Raw genomic sequence first — 16,738 nt, 5'->3', positions numbered from 1 at the left:
CATGAAGCCACCAATTCACACCAGAACCGAAAGGGTAGAGGTAGAAAAAAAAAAAGACAGACAAGTGAAGCATCTCAAAATTCTCAGTCTTAAGGACCGAAGAAAGACCTCACGAGAACTGCGTGATGAGATCAACACCACAATGACTGATGGGGCAACAGTGTCTTCAAGAACTGTGCGACGGAAACTGGGAGAAGAAGGACTTGTTGGCAAAATAGCAGCAAAGAAACCATTATTGAAAGAGAAGAATAGAGTGAAATGCCTGAAATTTGCAAAAGAACACAAGAAATGGATGAAGGAAGATTGGTGTAAAGTGTTGTGGACTGATGAGTCAAAGTTTGAACAGTTTGGCAACAAGCAAAGACTGTATGTTCGACGGAGGGAGGGGGAAAGATATAAAAATGAGTGTCTCTTGCCAACAGTTAAACATGGAGGGGGTAGTATTATGGTGTGGGGTGCCATTTCAGCCTCAGGAACAGGTGACTTAGTGAAAATTGATGGCATCATGGATAAGAAGGTATACCACAACATTCTGGTGAGGCACGGAGTACCATCTGGGAATCGTCTTATTGGGCCTGGATTTATTTTCCAAGAGGACAATGACCCTAAACATTCTTCTAACTATTGCCGGAACTACCTGCGACAGAAGGAATCTGCTGGAACATGAAAATGATGGACTGGCCCCCTCAAAGTCCGGACCTCAACCCAATCGAGCAAATTTGGGCCGTGTTGGAAAATAAACTGGACAGATCTATTGTACATTCAAAGGAAAGCCTTTGGATTGAGTTGCAGAAGGCATGGGATAACATCAGTGTGGAAGTTCTCAGGAAATATATATAATATATATTGCTGCAAAAGGTGGACATACCAAATATTAAAGTTAAAAGTGGATAAAAACAGTAGAAAATCTGTTATTTGTTGTGCTCAGAGCAACCATCTGCATGTTTCATGAACATTATGAAATGAAATCATGTTTTGGAAAAAAAAAAGGTCAATATTTTCAGATCCAACAAGTGTTCTAATCATTTTGGCCACCACTGTATACATTTATTTATTATTAATTTTTGCCCCCCTAAGAATGCGGCAATATTTGGACTACATAGACAATGTAGGTGTCAAAAGTTTTGTCTTGCTAGTGATTGAGTTGCTTGTATTGGGATTTACTCTGTTGAGTAGGCTAAATCAGGGCTCTCAAGTTTTGGAGACAGGCAAGAGTGACATTAAGAGTCAAAATAAATAAATACATAGCTTTTTACCTGATATCTTTGAAAGCCAGCAATGATTCATGCATCCATGGCCAGGATATAATGATAAAGTATGATATGATTTTATAGATGACCATTGACGATGCAAAACACTTAAATGTATTTAGTGCAAATAAAATTATTAAGCCTATTTGGAAAAATATGTTTATAATGTGACAATGTCAGTCATCGTGTAATAACGAAAATATGACTAGGCCTAGACTCAGGGGCGATTCTAGGATCAGACCTTTAGGGCTGCTCAGCCCCCAATGATAATGTGACATGAATACAGTGCTTTGCAAAAGTGCTAAACCCCCATTGCTAATAACAGGCATGCAAACAGGTCAGGGGTGAAAAAGGTAAGAAGGATACAGCGAATCCCCCGACCCTCTAGGGGGGTCCGGGGGCATGCTCCCCCGGAAGAACATTTATTAAATTTTAAAGTTAAACACATGAATCTGGTGCACTTTGAGAGCAAAATTAAGAGGCTACACCTATGTAGAATCTATGCTCTTGTAAACAATGTCATGTTCTTTTAACCATAAAGACATTTTTTGTATAGCATTGGTTTCAGAGCCAGTTGTAAAGTTGGGAAATACGGGTAAAATGCTGTGTTGGCCACGGCCATGAATCACGTAGGTTACCCATTTTGGTTTCAAAAGGGTGAGGAGTTTGCATGCCTGTAAATAAATCCCTAATTTCACTGGATAACAATTAACACATTTATGTATTATTATGCAAAATATTGACAAAACTAAGGTTGTCCCTTTCTTCATGGCCTCTATAATTATTATTATTTTTAGGGGTAATGAGATTAAATTTGCTTGAAATTTGAAATGCTTGAGCACCCCTAAAAAGGGTCTAAATTTCCACTGCAGAGACTACTTGTTCTGAGCAGGTGTCAGTGAACAGGCTGTAAACTGTTGGTTTAGTTACATACACTCATGAAAAACTGATTTTTATTATCTGGGAAACATGTTCTCAGTTGTCATTGTTTGTGTCAAACAAGTTGTGAATTAGTTGTAACATTAAAACAGGAGATCATGAATTTGTGCTCAAAGTGATGCTCGAGCTCCAGTGGTTTGCTCTGTAGGTGAACGAAACTTTCGGGAGACGTTGTAGCAGAATCACGTGAACAATTCCAGGATATGCTTTTTTTCCATTGGTTGTTGCGTTAAATCTTACCCAGATACAATAGTGCTATTTTCTGATTAGCTATTGTGTAGACTTTTTTTGATTGGGTGATAAGAGGCAGGCTCGACTAAGAACTCCAGGGAGGGGAGATGTGCTTGCTTCCTGCCAGTTCCATAGTGAGAGAGGCGCGGCAAGAGAAATTTCGGTTGGGCGCTGCGGCATATTAAATATATTATAAATGGTTTTTCCGTGTGAGAAATACAATGTGTGACGGGAGTGCGTGACAAAAGACCGAAATGAGTGACTGACACGCTCAATGCGTGACAATTTACGTGACACCATTGTAACCATGAGTTAAATGACTGTTACGTTTCATCAGAAGAGCTGGATTGGCAAAATGTGAATACCTATGCAGTAAGTAACTTATTTTAGAATCTGCAGTGTAACTTTGTGAGGTCCCTCGTTCTCGCCATGTGACGTAAGATCTGAGGCATCTGAGGGGCCCCTAAATATTTAAATGTATTATTAAGTCATAGTAAAATTACATTTATTAGGTTTACTTACATTAATTGAAAGTGCACTTGAAAGTATTGCAAGGTGTACTTTGAGTCTCTTTAGGAAGTATACTTGATGAACTGAAAGTGCACTAAACAGGCTACTTTACAGTATTCAAAAGTAAACCTTGAAATACACTATAAGTTTACTTTAAAGTGTGCGAAATGACCTAAAAAGTGGGCCAATTCAGTTTACTTAGTACAAAAATAGTATATAAATAAGGACACTGCTAGTATACTTTAAGTAACATGATAATAGTATACTTTTTATACTAAGTATACTTACAAAATAAACTTGAAGTATACTTCTTTTTTGTAAGGGCACTCGTTGTTCAACCTGTCACTGTAAACTATATTTATATCTTCAGACAAAACCACATATTCTGCATCATATGGAACAACAGCGGTCCTGCGGGTACATAATTAGGTATTGGTTCGAAAGCATACGCAATAGGATGAACAGGGATAGGTATGATGGGTCGATTTTCTTAAATATTTTATGCAGTTTGGCGGGTTGAAATTGAGCCCAACCATTCTCGTGACGTCAGATGTATATGTAATTTAAACATGGCGGCACCCAGTTCTTTTTAAGTACATAATTTACACACAAGAGATTTCGATTATTAATAGAATATGGCATACAGTTGTATGTTTTATGTTTTTTATGTCATTAAATGTATGTACTATTATAATATCACTGTGTCTAATCGCAGTTCAGTTCCACTTTAAGGGGGGGGGGGGGGGGGAATAATAATATACTAGAGACGGGTACAATTTCTGGGGAAATTGTGGGGTTTGCTTGCGTTGAAAAAAGATTTGATCATTTTACTGAACGAGATTCAAAGAACCGAGTCAGTAAAATGATCCGAACTTTCCATCACTATCAGCAGAGAATGTCTAATATGGGGAGAACCATAGACATAATAAAGAGTAGACGCCTCATCGACCGCTACTGCCTACTGGCGCTGACGAGCCGTGGGGCCGCCATCTTGGAAAGGTCACTCGCTCCACTCAGTGTAATCTGTTTGGCAGGGGCAATGAGCTGTCAGCGTATTTAATTAATCATACCGAACTGAATACTAAACTGATTTTCACGTGGTTTGCTTTGCTGCAAAGGTCATACATGTAGCTATGATACAGGACATGGTTATTATTTTCACAAAATACAACCAATAGTATGTTAATGTTAAATCTTCCTGGTGAAAATTAATCCCCCGAGCCCTGTTTGCAATTGTCCGCCAATTTGAGCAGGAATATGCTGCACAGTGCTGGCATCTTGTTTATTCTGATGCTAAGCAACGGGGAACTTGACCTTTCCAAGATGGCGGCTGCATTTCTCGCACCCAGCAGCCAATGCGGCATCTACTCTTTATTATGTCTATGGGGAGAACTGCTAGCCTGGTCTTAACCAGACTCTCGTACATTTCATTTGTACAAAGAGTCTGGCCTCGCTCCATTAACAAGCGTTGACTTCCTTGAAGGTGGGTACTCTGTTGAAGTTTAAAACTGTTGGATCTGCCCAGAGCCACTCTGATCTGCCTTAAACAATCGCTAGCATTCACCTTAGCCAATTCCTTCACCACTACTGTAACAGAGCTAGCTGCCGTAGCTGGAAAACTAACTTTTCCCAAACCCCTTGGGGAGGAGGGCCACAACATCATGGCCACCAACAAAACTCAGCAAAACGTGTTCTTGCTCCGGCTTTAGTTTGTAGATATTCGGCAGTGTCGCCACAACGGACCGAATGGCTTCGCTCGCATCTTTCTCCGCTGCCATTACAGAACTACAACACAAACTAGCGCACAACAACATCGTCATCGTTCTCAGCCACTCTCTCTGTTCTCTGATTGGCCGGTTAAAAATTAACCTGCAAAATCTGACGTACTATGTACTGAACGGCCAGACAGAGTACAGAAGCAAAATCTAAATTGAGCGGAAGTACGTAGGTCGGCAGAGCCAGGCTAGAGAACTGCCACTCTCGGGAAACTTCCGGCTTCTGAACATGTTGCAGTTCCACTCTAGTTCCATATGAGGGCGCTAACGGGCGAGTGCAGAATGAATGGAGGTCTATGGAGCTATTCATAGTTTTCACGTGACGTCACGTTCCAAGGGACTTTCTGCTTGACGCCACCCATTATACCCAAGTCATACATTTACGTTGAGTCTACTGCTTTTGTTTAGGCATAATGCCGGATAGTTGTTGTGCTAGCGGATGCACTAATTGCAGAGGAGACAATCCTGGGCTGTGTTTCTACAGAATTCCATCCGATAAAGAAAATATAGAGAGGAGAAGATTGTGGATTTGTGCCATTAAACGTAACGTTACCTCTGTCTCCAGGGAGGGCATACAATGGCAGCCAAATATACACGTATTTGCAGCGAACACTTCATCAAAGCTAAGCACAAGTAAAGTTAAACACAAGTATATTTTTTATCGTATTTTTTGCCATAAAATACATCTTTATGTAATCGGTTTGACATAGTTTATTGTGTATCGAGGCAACCAACTACATTGGTTGTAGTGAGAGAAAGTTAGTTAAATAGTTGGGTTGTTGTGTTAGACGCCAACACTTGCAGTTTGTGTCCATATCTTTCCTTTTCTTTAGCTTAGAGGTGATCCAAAGAAACGTGGGAAGGTACATTTGCCGGCTTTTGCTGTGTCTCAACGGTGTGAGCCGCTATCGCCAGCAGCTTTCTGCCCTCCAGGTCCCCAAGCATGTCACGTGACTGAAAACTATGAATACCCCTCAAAATCCACTTCTCTGAGGGTAACATTTCTTGTGTAGTAATTTGAATGTCGAATTCTAAAGGGGAGGCAAAAAATATACACACTGCTGGGTCTTAGATTTTTTTTCAATCGCCTTTTTGTTCTAACAAGCCTTTTAAAATTTCAATTATGTCATACACATTGTACAGCCAGAGATGGTGCTTTACGGCGATCTCTGTCACTTTTTTCTGTCGAGGCATCGACAACACAGTTGACAGGTTCGGCTCTCCCTTTCAATAGGCTACACGTGCTAGAAAGAGTTTTGGTTTGCTAATGATCAGTGGCGATTTCTTTAAGACTGCAAGGGAAGCTCAGCTTCCCCTGAAAAAAAAAATGCATGGTCAAATATTTACTATTGTGTTAACATTTTAAATGCGTTAGAACACGTTCATACGGTCATTGGATGAATGCTGAGATAATGTCCCGCCTCGGACACTCAGCGTCTCTGGGGCTGAATGGGGGAGTGAGCTGGCCTGGACGCTGGGCTTCCGCGTGATGATTGGAATGTCTGTCGAAAGACTGCATCTCCTTTTGATTTACAGTAATTTTGTACTACAAAAAGTCACCGAAGCTATTCAAGCTCAGTCCCATTGGGGATTTTGCAACTGTAGTTGAAAGACAAACAGCAGCGACCTATTTCTTGGTATTTGCTTGGCGAAATTGCTAACCAATTTTCATCATAGGATTTCATACAATTATACACCACGTTCCTTGTTTCAGTTTAACCTAATTTCCACATTTCCTCCTTGATTAATATTGTTTTGTTAGATCGTTCGTTCATTCATTCATTAATTCAGTAGGCTAGGCTTGTCGTAGGGGTGAACTAGCCAGTGAACTAGCCAAATGAAAATAAAAAATGGTTGTAGGCCAAAAATGAACTTCCCCTCTTTGAAAGACCAGCAGCCGCCACTGCTTATGATGTTGCTAATTTTGCCCCAAATCTGAGATTTCTCAACGACAATCAGGCGAAAGAGACAAATGTAGTTGTCTAGGTCCATAGACTCCCATTTATTTTGCACTCGCCCGCGACCACCCCCAGTGGAACTCTGGTGGAACTGCAACCAATTTCGGTACAATGGGGCTAAATCCTGTAAAGCAAATTCCATAATTTGCTTCTCAGTACATGACATACGTGTGAAATGAGTTCCTGAAAGCATGTGCAAAACGCGAAAAATTTGTTGCACTGAAATGTGGAGTTAGACCGTTGAACAGTTTCTCTTACGTTTTCAGCTCAGGTTTTGTGTAGGCGGAGCCAAAACCCGACCGATCTACGTCACAGCGACCGATCTACGTCAGATCACAGGCATTCTGTTACTCAGCTGGTACGATACAAAGATTAACACATAAAACACTCAGAGACTGCAGGTATGGCTGTTCTGATATCTGCAATTGATTTAGCTAGTTGTTGCTAAATTAAATAAATGTTTGGGGGCGGAGCTTCAGCTCCTTCTGGCGACACGCCCCCCCAGTCTACTCCTACATATTTTTCACTTTAAAATAACGGTCCACATCACTAGTAGTTCCTGCGGTATCGCTTGAGTAATTAGTGAAGAGTTAACATGTTTGTCATTTCAAAATAATGGTCCACATCACTAGTAGTTCAATGCATGAATGTAGTTCCTGCAGGAGGACATGGTAATGCTTGAGTAAATAGTGAGGAGTTAACATGTTTTTAATATAGTAAGTAATATAACAATAATATAATTGTAATGTAATAACTCATTTAATGTTATATTTGACACATACTGTACAGGCATACATTTCTGTGAGGCACTAGTGATATTCTAACAAACATTGTAATCTGGAAGATGTTTTGCACCTATCGCAACATAAATGCAGTCCATGTCTTCACTAAGAATGAAAAAAATGTTGAAAAGAGAACATCAATGTTTAAATTAATATCCTAAAGAGAAGTCCTCCTCAGGCGGCTACTGTAACATAAAGGTAGGTCTTTGGAGTCTGAGACATTGAACTGACACTCGAGCTCATAATAGTGAGTCATCCAATCATGACATCAGCATCACTTCCTAATAATTTTTTTTTTTTTTTTACAAATGATCATTATTTGTATTATTCTATGTTTAAGATTGAAATAAACAGAGAACATAGGTCAATCCTTTGGTAAAAGTAGTAGTCACAATATCAACATGTAGCTAACGGATTGGGGGGATATAATATTCATAAACTGGTTTCCACAAAGAACCCATTTGAGGCACAAACTTCTGAAATGCTACGACCATGTTAAGACTTTCTCTCTCAGAACAACCTGATTGACCCCAAACAATCGGGCTTCAAGACTGGCCACTCCACAGAGACTGCCCTTCTTTCAGTCACCACTGCCCTCCAGTCTGCCAGAGCGGCTTCCAGGTCATCCGTCATCATTCTGCTGGACCTTTCTGCAGCGTTTGACACGGTTAACCACCAGATCCTGCTCTCCAGACTTTCTGAGATGGGCATCACTGGCACTGCACGCCAGTGGATCTCATCCTACCTGTTGGGAAGATCCTACCAGGTCTCCTGGGGAGGCAAAGTGTCAGGCCCTCGCCAGCTCTCCACTGGTGTCCCACAGGGCTCCGTCCTTGGCCCCCTCGTCTTCTCTCTGTACACCACCTCACTTGGACCAATCATCACCTCCCATGGCTTCTCCTACCACTGCTACGCTGACGACACGCAGCTGTACCTGTCGTTCCCCCCGACTGATCCGGGGATTTCAGCTAGGATTGAGGCCTGCCTCACAGACATCTCCGCCTGGATGACCGAGCACCACCTCCAGCTGAACCTCGCCAAAACAGAACTTCTCATCATCCCGGCTAAACCCTCCATCTCCCACGATCTGTCAATCACCCTGGGATCTGCGACGGTGACCCCTTCATCCTCTGCCAGGAACCTTGGGGTTACCATGGATGACGAGCTCTCCCTCACGGCCCACATTGCTGCAGTCTCCCGGTCTTGTAGATTCACCCTCTACAACATCCGGAAGATCAGGAGATACCTGTCTGAGCACTCCACCCAGCTGCTAGTCCAAGTACTGGTCCTCTCCAAGTTGGACTACTGCAGCTCGCTGCTCGCTGGTCTCCCAGCATGTGCAACCCGCCCTCTTCAGAGGATTCAGAATGCAGCGGCCCGTCTGGTCTACAATCTACCCAGACGCTCCCATGTTACCCCACTCCTCATCTCTCTCCACTGGCTACCCATCAACGCCCGTATCAGATTCAAGACCCTGGTACTGACCTTCCCAGCAGTGAACGGGACTGCAACCGAATACATCAAGTCTCTCCTGCAACCTTAAACCTCCACCCGTCACCTACGGTCTTCTTCAGACAACCGCCTGGTGGTCCCACCGCTCAAGACCGCCCGGTCCCAACACAAGCTCTTCTCCTGCCTGGCCCCCCAATGGTGGAACCAGCTCCCCACCTCCATCAGGGACACTGTCCCCCCACCTTCAAGAAAAGGCTCAAGACACACTTGTTCCGGGAGAACAACGGCACTTAGGAATGCTTGGCTGGACCTGATGTTAGTTTCCTCCAGGATCACAATGACTCTTATTGAGTGACTTGTTGCTCCTGTAGGTTAGTTTTAACGAAGTTAAGTCTTGAACTCGCTGTGAAATATTTTACTGTTAATTGTTCTTCTACAGGTACAGTCCTGCACTTTTTGTGATTCATGTGGTTTTAATTTTTAACTTGTATAACTGCATGCTCTTATGGGTCTTCCCTTTGGCACTAGTTTTTTCACAATGTCTGCTTCATGTTTTGGCTGCTTGCAATGTTTGGGACTACCTTGTTGTTATGATGTAAAGCTCTCTCTTGGAAGTTGCTTTGGATAAAAGCGTCTGCTAAATGCATAAATGTAAATGTAAGAGAAAAAAAAAAAGAATTGTTCACTTTTAGACATGTTACTTTTGTGATTCGTAATTCATTGGTTATTCTTTCTTAATTGGTCATAGTTCACAAGTAGTACTCAATGAGGATATATTTATTTAGTAATAATCAAATACCTGCCAAGGAACTACCTTTGTACTAAATTTGCTATTACTTACTGCTTAGTTAATCTTGGTTCCATATTAGTTAATAGTATTAAAGATCCCATGACATGCTGTTTTTGGATGCTTTTATATAGGCTTTAGTATCTGAAGTCTCTTTCCCGAAATTCAGCTTTGGTTCAGAATTACAGCCACTAGGAGCAGTCCCACAATGACCTTATCTCAGGACGTGCCGTTTCTGTGTCTGTAGCTTTAAATGCTATGAGGAAGAAAGAGGCGGGGCTAACTGCCATGCTTCGGTCGTTTGCAAGCCATGATATCTCTTGAGGAAAAAACAGTATCGCGCTTGCACGGTTGTAGCTCATTTCTCATTGGTGGGCCAAATTATCTGTGCTGGCAAAGAAGAGAAACCTTCCTTTTTATGACCAGGGAGTCAGGTGACTGAATGGTGAGGGAATCGGGCTAGTAATCTGAAGGTTGCCAGATCGATTCCCGGCCGTGCCAAATTATGTTGTGTCCTTGGGTAAGGCACTTCACCCTACTTGTCTCGGGGGGAATGTCCCTGACTAAATGTAAATGTAATGACGACATAAGGAGAAGATTTTCAAAACCGAGCGTTTGAGCTTTCATTTTCTTGAAAATGGGCTTGGTTTACACCTATCAACATTTCTAGCCACTGCAGGACCAAAGGCAGGCTAGGGGAAGTCATTTTAACATTAAATAACCTCCTAAAGTGAAATATTCATGTCATGGGAACTTTCAGTTCGGTGTTAATGTAGTACTACCTATTACTTCCTGCATAGCTACTCGGACCAGTCTTTAATTGCTTAAATGTATGATGCTGCTAGTACACCACAGTATGACAAGATACTTGCTGTGGAACAGTCTTACTAGCACATCTATGCACGTTGTATCTGTGCGTCGTTGCTAACGTGTGCTGACGTTGTGATGTTGTAACGTTAGGCTAGCACTGAGTTCCCTTTGTGCACACAAGGCACTTTTTGCCACAAAGGAATTGAGGAATCCTGGGGTGAAAAATAAATAAATAATAATAATATATATGTGAGAGAACAATGGTTGTGCTCGTCGAAGGCTTGAGCACACCCAATAATAATAATAATATATATGTGAGAGAACAATGGTTGTGCTCGCGGAAGGCTTGAGCACACCCAACTAGAGAGGTACAATTTCTGGGAAAATTGTGGGGCGTGCTTTTTTGTACGCCCTTCGACTGGTTAGCTCCTGCGATTCCCACACAGCAGAAGTGTAGTTGTTAGCTAGCTCTACAATTTACTGGAGCTAGGTCTGAATCTAGGAGCAAAACGGAGCACAGCTGCTAGCTGTAGGTATATCCAGGTAGCAACAATAGTGCTGAATAACTATTTAGCTGTTCGGCTCCATGACGCCGGGTAAGTAGGGCTCATGAGATTGCTCACCAAAATAACAAATGGGAACCCACTTGTCTAGCAGATAGACATGTTCGTAGGTACCTAGCAAAAAGTAGCCTCACTTTTAGCTACATTACTAATGCTGAAGGCTCGCTGTGTTACTAAAACGATGTATCTATGCGTGTCTGCGTCGTTGCTAACGTGTGCTGACGTTGTTGTCTAAATATTGAGGGATCCTTAGGGGTGGGAAAATAATAATAATATATACAGTACTGTGCAAAAGGCTTAGGCACCCAAGATTTTTTACACAAATAATGTCTTAGACTGTATTTCTTCAATGAAATGCTACAGCTTTTCTTGAATTACATGTTTCGATGAGGGCGGTCTGTACACAAAGGCAGCTTTTATTACTAATATTTCATTCGTAATTAAGAACAACACAGGAATTGCCCAAAACAGTTTATTAATTAGTAGGCGACATCTTTGGTGTCTCGTCGGTGAGGAGGCAGATGGGGATACTTATAATGATGCAGAAAGTTTTGTACCGTACCTATTTGTAGTAAAAATACATTAGAATTATAGTAAATCTAAATTTAATGTTGCAAAAAAAATTTTTTTAAGTGTATCAGACTTGGATGCAACATTTAATCAAAGAAATATATGTAATATAATTTAGTAATTTGTGCAGCAGTATAAAAGTGCAACTTTTGTAAAATAAAATATTTCATTATTTCTTAAAGCATTTTTCTTTAACTTTTTTAAAAATTGTATTGTGCCTAAGACTTTTGCACAGTACTGTATGTGAGAGAACAAAGGTTGTGCCCTTGCTGAAGGCAAAGCACACCCAATAATAATAAATATATATGTGAGATAACAATAGGTTGTTCTCTTGCTAAAGGCAAGCACACCCAATAATATATATGAGAGACTATACACAGAACACAGCAATTACACAGCAATACCTATAGTAACGACTTTGTAGTTACATAGGAACTGCTACGTAGTTATACTTTACATCTGCTTAGCAGACACTAAGATGTAAAACAATTTAAACTTGGTATAGGGGAGGTTGAGCTTTCCCGGGGTAAATGGATATTAACATTTATCTTGTTTTGGTATCACAAATCTTCACCCCCTTCACCCCATTACACCCCTCACCTATACTTTGCCTTTTTACACTTTTGTAACCTATACCGCTAAAATCTAATACCTAACAACTTTTGAAATAGGCCTAGTAATCTAGTTGTAATCTAATTGTCAGTGCTTTTAAAATTGCTAATCTTTTTACTGCTGTAATTATTTGGTTATTTATTGGTACTGGATGATGGGGTTGCTGTTTTTGTATTTCCCTATGTTGTGTTTTTGTTTGTTGATGCCAGTCTTGGCTAGGACAAACCCGTAAAATAGATTTTTCTTTGTTTAATAAAGGTTAAATAAATAAATAAAAGCGTCTTTGTGCTCTCCTCAGGTATCTCCAGGTTCAGAGGAGGATGAACATGAGGGTCCAGTGTGTGAGAAGCTGGGAAGGATCCAGTTTAGCGTGGGCTACAGCTTCCAGGACTCCACCCTGACTGTAAAGATTCTGAAGGGCCAGGATCTACCCGCCAAAGACTTTTCTGGAACCTCAGACCCCTTCGTCAAACTCTACTTGCTGCCCGACAAGAAGCACAAACTGGAGACCAAGGTCAAGAGGAAGAACCTCAACCCCCATTGGAATGAGACATTCCTGTTCGAAGGTGACAGCAGTCACAGAGAACACACAATATTGTTCCTGTGTTCAATCTGTAACTATGTAACACATACTTAGGGTTAGGGTTATCTCTTTCACACACACACACTCACAAAGATACACAAACCGACAAGACCTGTGTGTATGTCTCCCAGGATTCCCCTATGAGAAAGTGGTCCAGAGGACCCTGTACCTGCAGGTTCTAGACTACGACCGCTTCAGCAGGAACGACCCCATAGGAGAGGTGTCCATCCCCCTGAACAAGCTGGACCTCGCCAACATGCAGACCTTCTGGAAAGAGCTCAAACCCTGCAGCGATGGCAGCGTAAGCATGGGGAGGGGATAACAGGGAGGGGTGGGTTGTGACTTGAGGTTATTTCAGACCTGTCCGGACCTGCAGGAAAGAAAAGATAGAAAGATGGATGTTTGAAGTGTAAATGTAAATGTAAATGTAAAAGATAGAAAGATGGATGTTTGAAGTTAACTCTAACTCTTTGTTGTTGTTGTTTGTGTGTGTGTTTGTGTGTCCTTGTGTGTTTGACAGGGGAGTCGAGGAGACCTGCTGGTGTCCCTGTGCTACAACCCCACAGCCAACACCATTACTGTGAGCATCATCAAAGCCCGAAACCTCAAAGCCATGGACATCGGAGGGACCTCTGGTACACACCCACTCTTATTTTACTTCATACACCCACACACATGCTGTCACAGTTGCTGATGCCGAGGCACATTTTCTGTGATTTCACGTGAAATGAATTGTCAGATGTCATTCCCTGTTAAACAGTTCAACCCTTTATCCTCCTTTCCACTTTCCTTCCATTCTCTCCTCATGTCTTCCTCTTCCTCCCTCATTCCCTGTCAGACCCATATGTAAAAGTGTGGTTGATGCATAAGGACAAGCGTGTGGAGAAGAAGAAGACAGTTGTGATGAAGCGTTGTCTGAACCCGGTCTTCAACGAGTCTTTTCCTTTCGACGTGCCTGCCCACGTGCTGAGGGAGACCACCATTATCATCACCGTCATGGACAAGGACAAACTCAGCCGCAACGATGTCATTGGAAAGGTACCATCTCCTCTGTCACTACCGGACCACCACCTTTATTCTATGGTCTCATCCTTCCCCCTTTCTCCCCTCTCTTCTGCCCCCCTTTACATCCATCCTGATGATGGACCCCCCCAAATAACCAGCATACACTGCCCCCTGCTGGCTTTGACAAACAGACTCACAAGCACACAATGACACAGAGACCGTCTTCAAACTGTTACATGCACCACATTCTCTACCAATACCAACACACTTAGAAACTGTGAAAGATAGACCCTTACTCACATTTACAGTGGCTATCCTTGGCGAATAGCAATCCAGTGAGATTGATATCCATTGATCGTGTGGCTTGTTTGTGGCAGAGATGCCAGTATCCCATTGATTTTCGGACACACTGTAAAGCTGATCCTTGCAGCCTTACTTTTGGGAGATATCTGTGTCAATATCTCCCAATGGGAGATATTGACACCTTTAGTCATTTAAGCACACCATATCACCACCAGCTGTAGTCTTAACTAGCCCCTTCCTCCTCCTCTCCATCTTTCTATCTCCCTCTCCGTCCCTCTATCTCTCTCTGCGTTTCTCCCACTCTGTCCATATCCCTCTCTCTACTACCACTGACCTTAGTCTATAGTTCTCCCTAACACACACACCACACACACTGTATACCAGATGGTTCGGGAATGAGTGCATCCTTCAGTGCGTTGGTGTATCATTACAAGTGTCTGGCTCTCACCCTCTCCTTCACTGTCATCAGTGTGCCCTTCTCAGGATGTTGTATTGTTAAACAGCTGTTTACTCCCTGAAAAAAACATTGTTCAGTTTTAGACCTGAATTAAATTATAATTAGGGTGATTGGCTGGCTGAGTGGGGACAGCAGTGAGAAGTCAAGCTTGCAGAGTTGATCTTACCTCTCACTGCTTAGACAGCACTCACTACATCCATCTAAGTGACAATACAGCTTATCTTCACATAATCAATCTGTCGTAATATATGTCTCTTTCTGTCACCCTTTTTCTTTCTTCCTGCCTGCCTGCCTCTGAATCTCAGATTTACCTGTCATGGAAAAGTGGTTCAGCAGAGGTCAAACATTGGAAAGACATGATGGGTCGTCCTCGTTCTGCTGTTGCCCAGTGGCATGCTCTCAAAGCCTGAGAGACTCCCCAGGACCAGACCCTAGAACCCAGAACCCAGTCACCACCCTCAGCCTCTGTCCTCCAGATTCCAGATCCCCAGAATAAGACTCTGTGTCCTGTCTCCCGGACTCTGGACACTACCCTTCCACTTTCAGAGTTTATGCTGGCTGGTTGGTGTTACACCCCCTCCCCGGTGTTCAACGTCAGGACCTGGTGAGCTGACATTGTCTGCCAGGTGACTGGAATGAAATGGTTTATGGGACTCACAGTAACCATCTTCACACCTTCTCCACCAGGGCCCTGGGTGAATTAAGGAATCCTTCATTTACTTGGCTCTCCCTACTGCTCAAAGTGTCCTGGATGGTTGTCTACATTAATATTCACCTTCACCCTTTTAGAACCTCCCCTGTCCATCAAAGCAGTATCAACAAAGTGAGAGGCTGAGACTGACACTGAGGAAGATGAAACTGGACGGATCAAAAGCGAAGCTCGTTTTCCTTTTCACACTTATTCTGCACACATTCTTTTTGTCTATCATACCTCTTATCTCTTTTTGCATCTTTACACTGCATTTGTATGGTTTTGTCAGACTGTATTTAATACAGCACAAATAGCAATGTCATACATTTTTTTCCAACCGTCTATATTCAGTGCAAAAAGAAATGTGGATGTTATGGCCGAGGATCAGGGACGTGCACAGGCATTTGCTCTAGCATGTCACTTTCTTTCTCATACAAGCTCAAAAAAGGGATCAACATTTTTAATCCTATATTTATTTACAGTACTATACCACAGTTATATAGTACAATACAGTTATACCACCATCACCTGAGCCTCTCTCTTCTCTACAGATCGCACAATAATGTAACAGACAGGACATAATGTAGCTACGTTAGCCTGCTGCTGCTATAGGCTATTACCAGAGCCCGTCTACGGAGAGCCTGTCCACTCCCTATTAAGCCCCATTGTACCGAATTTGGTTGCAGTTCCACAAGAGTTCCACTGGTGGTGATCGCGAGCGAGTGCAAAATGAATGGGAGTCTATGGTGCTAAACGGCTACATTTGTTTCTTTCGCCTGATTGTCGTTGAGAAATCTCAGATTTGATTGTAGTTTTTGCATGTTCAACATGGATTATAGGTCGAAAGTTAAATGAACGAGTACGAAAGTTCCTTTCGATTTTTTACAGGGTGAGTCGTTGTTTCCCATAACACGCTAAGATTCTGCTGAATGCTGATTGGTTAATGAAGGACTGACTACGACCAGAGATCCCGCTTGATGGCATGCGAAGCGGAACCAGAATGTCAGAGCATTAGCAACATTAGCAAAAACATTAGTAAGCCAAAACTGTTTCTAGCATGTGTATTGACAGGGAGAGCCTAACCTGTCAGCTTTGTTGTCGATGCCTTCGGAGAAAAAAGGAAGTGACCAGAGCTTGCCGTAAAGCAGTATCTCTGGTTGTCCGATGTGTATGACGTCATTGACATTTTAAAAGGCTTTTTAAGACAAAAAAGCCTCTTAAAATGTAACACCCAGCAGTGTGTATTTGTTTTGCCTCCCCTTTCGAATTCATCATTCAAGTTACTAGACAAACAATATATATCCTGAGAAAAGTGGATTTTGAGGGGTTTAGCTCCATTGACCTCCATTCATTCTGGCACTCGCCCGTTAGCGCCCTCATGGAACTAGAGTGGAACTGCAACCAGTTTAGAACCCGGAAGTTTCCTGAGAGTGGCAGTTCTCCCCATATTACATTTACAT

The 16,738-nt window shown here is 42.3% G+C and overlaps 1 protein-coding gene across 1 annotated transcript in view; it reads left to right on the top strand.

The window, feature by feature from the left end:
- syt7b (synaptotagmin VIIb) overlaps window positions 1-15,929 on the top strand; it is a 137,882-nt gene extending 121,953 nt beyond the window's left edge. The window contains exons 9-14 of the mRNA XM_047042392.1: window positions 12,538-12,805; window positions 12,954-13,123; window positions 13,343-13,457; window positions 13,661-13,860; window positions 14,893-15,191; window positions 15,275-15,929. Of these exons, the coding sequence (XP_046898348.1) occupies window positions 12,538-12,805; window positions 12,954-13,123; window positions 13,343-13,457; window positions 13,661-13,860; window positions 14,893-14,997 (858 nt within the window). The 3' untranslated portion in view covers window positions 14,998-15,191; window positions 15,275-15,929. The remainder of the gene's footprint in view (window positions 1-12,537; window positions 12,806-12,953; window positions 13,124-13,342; window positions 13,458-13,660; window positions 13,861-14,892; window positions 15,192-15,274) is intronic.
- Window positions 15,930-16,738: the final 809 nt, after the last annotated feature.

This window comes from Hypomesus transpacificus, chromosome 19 (genome assembly GCF_021917145.1).
Source record: "Hypomesus transpacificus isolate Combined female chromosome 19, fHypTra1, whole genome shotgun sequence".
Classification (NCBI taxonomy): domain Eukaryota; kingdom Metazoa; phylum Chordata; class Actinopteri; order Osmeriformes; family Osmeridae; genus Hypomesus; species Hypomesus transpacificus.
This window is presented reverse-complemented; position numbering and strand designations above follow the sequence as displayed.